At 41.0% G+C, this 2,500-nt stretch overlaps 1 protein-coding gene across 1 annotated transcript in view; it reads right to left on the bottom strand.

The window, feature by feature from the left end:
- The window catches only part of LOC115226056 (neurofibromin-like), a 99,735-nt gene that overhangs the window by 34,717 nt on the left and 62,518 nt on the right, over window positions 1-2,500 (bottom strand). Inside the window, exon 9 of the mRNA XM_029797028.2 lies at window positions 1,507-1,610. Coding sequence (XP_029652888.1) covers window positions 1,507-1,610 — 104 coding nt within the window. The remainder of the gene's footprint in view (window positions 1-1,506; window positions 1,611-2,500) is intronic.

Here is a 2,500-nt window from a genome sequence, read left to right on the forward strand (position 1 = left end):
CTCCTCTCCACCATTCCCGTCATCCATCTGCGACGATACTTCCATCGTAACTGCTATCCTGTCTTTTCTCGCCCGCCTTCTAAGGCTACTGGTCGACTTTCTTTCTCTCTCGTCGTCCACTATAATCCAGCGTTTGCAATACTTTTTTCGTCTGGCGTTAACAGCCCTTCTTATCTTGTTCTCCTGTCCTGTCTCTCACTGTTATATATTTATTTTTCCACTGTTTATATATTTTTTTACTGTTTATATGTTTGTACTGTCGTTACCGTCTTGCTTTTTTTACCCCTCTGCGAAAAGATCTCAGAATTTTAATTGATTTGCTTTTCGCAGGAAGGAAGTTTTCTTCGAAGTATACGTCTCGCTTTTATCCTTCGAAAGTTTAGTAGATGAACCTTAGCGACTGAAAAGGGGATTTTTTCGTTGTGCTATTGTCCTGTATCTCTTTTTTTGCTGTCTGTTCTCTTGTTCCTTGGTTTGTGGTCTATGTTTTTCGTCTCTCTATGTGTTCGACGTCTTTTTGGTGTCCTGTACATATATGCGGTATATGTACATGTAGAGGTAGGTACGTCCATATATGTTTATATATTATGCATATGTTCTATTTTATTAACATATATATATATATATAATATATCTACATATATATACATATATATATACATATATATTATATATATTAAATATATATATATAATATATAACATATATATACATATAACATATTATATATATATATAATATATATATATATATATATATATGCAAAGAGTTCAGGCCATTTCTGATCAAGAGAGACTTTGAACCAAGCAGTCGTCGGCATCTTCACTATCTCGTCCGGCAGCTTATTCCACGGATCCGCAACCCGGACGGAGAAAGCTCCACTCCTTCGATTGAGATGAAATCGTCACAGATAGAGCTTTTCAGAGTGACCCCGCAGCTGACACTCTGGAGCAGGAGTGAAGAACAGCTCTTTCGAGAGGTTGCACTTTCTGCTTATGATGTTGTGAGGAAGAATGAGATCACCACGGCTGAGTCGTTTTTCTAGAGAATAAAGGTCGAGCATCTTCAGCCTTTCTGCTTGAGACAAAGAACCATGCTGGTAGAACTACGTCAAGAGTCTGCTTGTCTGTGGAGTACTCAGCCACTTGCATGTTCGTTTCATGAGAAGGCAGTTCTGTTGATTGTATCAACTGGAACCCTTGTTGTCACATCCAACGGAGTGCTTGTTTGATCCTTTCTTCCTGGCATAGAAAAATCTGCCTCAACAAATTCCTTCCAACCCATGAAAGTATGGAAAAGAGGACATTAAATTTCGAGAGAAAGAGAAGCAGGGTGACAGACAGACAGACAGAGATAAAGAGAGAGAGAAAGAGAGAGAGAGAAAGAGAGAGAGAGAAAGAGAGAGAGAGAGAGAGAGAAGACAATAGACAGTTAGAATTGTTGAGAGTGAGAGAAGGTGAAAAGAAAACAACCATTGTTGTTGTTCTCGTTGTAGTCACTACTTACGGGACAGAGTACCAACAACATCATCTGGAGTGGCCATACTGTAGCTTTCTTCTTGGAGTTTTCTGTAAAGCTGTTGAACAGCTCAAACATTTTATCACAGTAATCTGTAAGAGATAACAAGAAGCAATCAAAAGCAACGAGAATTAAGACGCACAGACATTACAGAGCTGGGACGAGTGCGATTTCGTCAGTTTTAATATAGAGGTTTTATAGACACAAAGGTGTGCTTATATCATTGTGGTTTTATAAACTTGTGTGTGTGTGTACTGCTAACTTGACTGGCTTCCGTGCAGGTGGCACGTAAGAAGCACCAACCGATTGTGACCGTTGCCAGCCTCCCCTGGCACCTGTGCCGGTAGCACATAAAAAGCACCCACTACACTCAGGGAGTGGTTGGTGTTAGGAAGGGCATCCAGCCGTAGAAACACTGCTAAATCAGACTGGGCCTGGTGCAGCCTCCTGGCTTCCCAGACCCCAGTTGAACCGTCCAACCCATGCTAGCATGGAAAACGGACGTTAAACGATGATGATGATGATATATATGTATGTATGTGTGTGTATATATATATATATATATATGCGCGCGTGTGTGCATATGTACATCTCTCTTTTACTTGTTTCAGCCAGTTGACTGCGGCCATGCTGGAGCACCGCCTTTAGTCAAGCAAATCGACCCCGGGACTTATTCTTTGTAAGCCCAGTACTTATTCTATCGATCTCTTTTGCCGAACCGCTAAGTGACGGGGACGTAAACACACCAGCATCAGTTGTCAAGCAATGCTAGGGGGACAAACACAAACACACATATATATACATATATACGACAGGCTTCTTTCAGTTTCTGTCAGTTTCAAGCAATGCTAGGGGTACAAACACAGACACACAAACACATACACACACATACACATATATACATACATACGACAGGCTTCTTTCAGTTTCCGTCTACCAAATCCACTCGCAAGGCATTGGTCGGCCCGGGGCTATAGCAGAA

The sequence above is a fragment of the Octopus sinensis genome, linkage group LG29 (genome assembly GCF_006345805.1).
Source record: "Octopus sinensis linkage group LG29, ASM634580v1, whole genome shotgun sequence".
In the NCBI taxonomy this organism is placed as follows: Eukaryota; Metazoa; Mollusca; class Cephalopoda; order Octopoda; family Octopodidae; genus Octopus; species Octopus sinensis.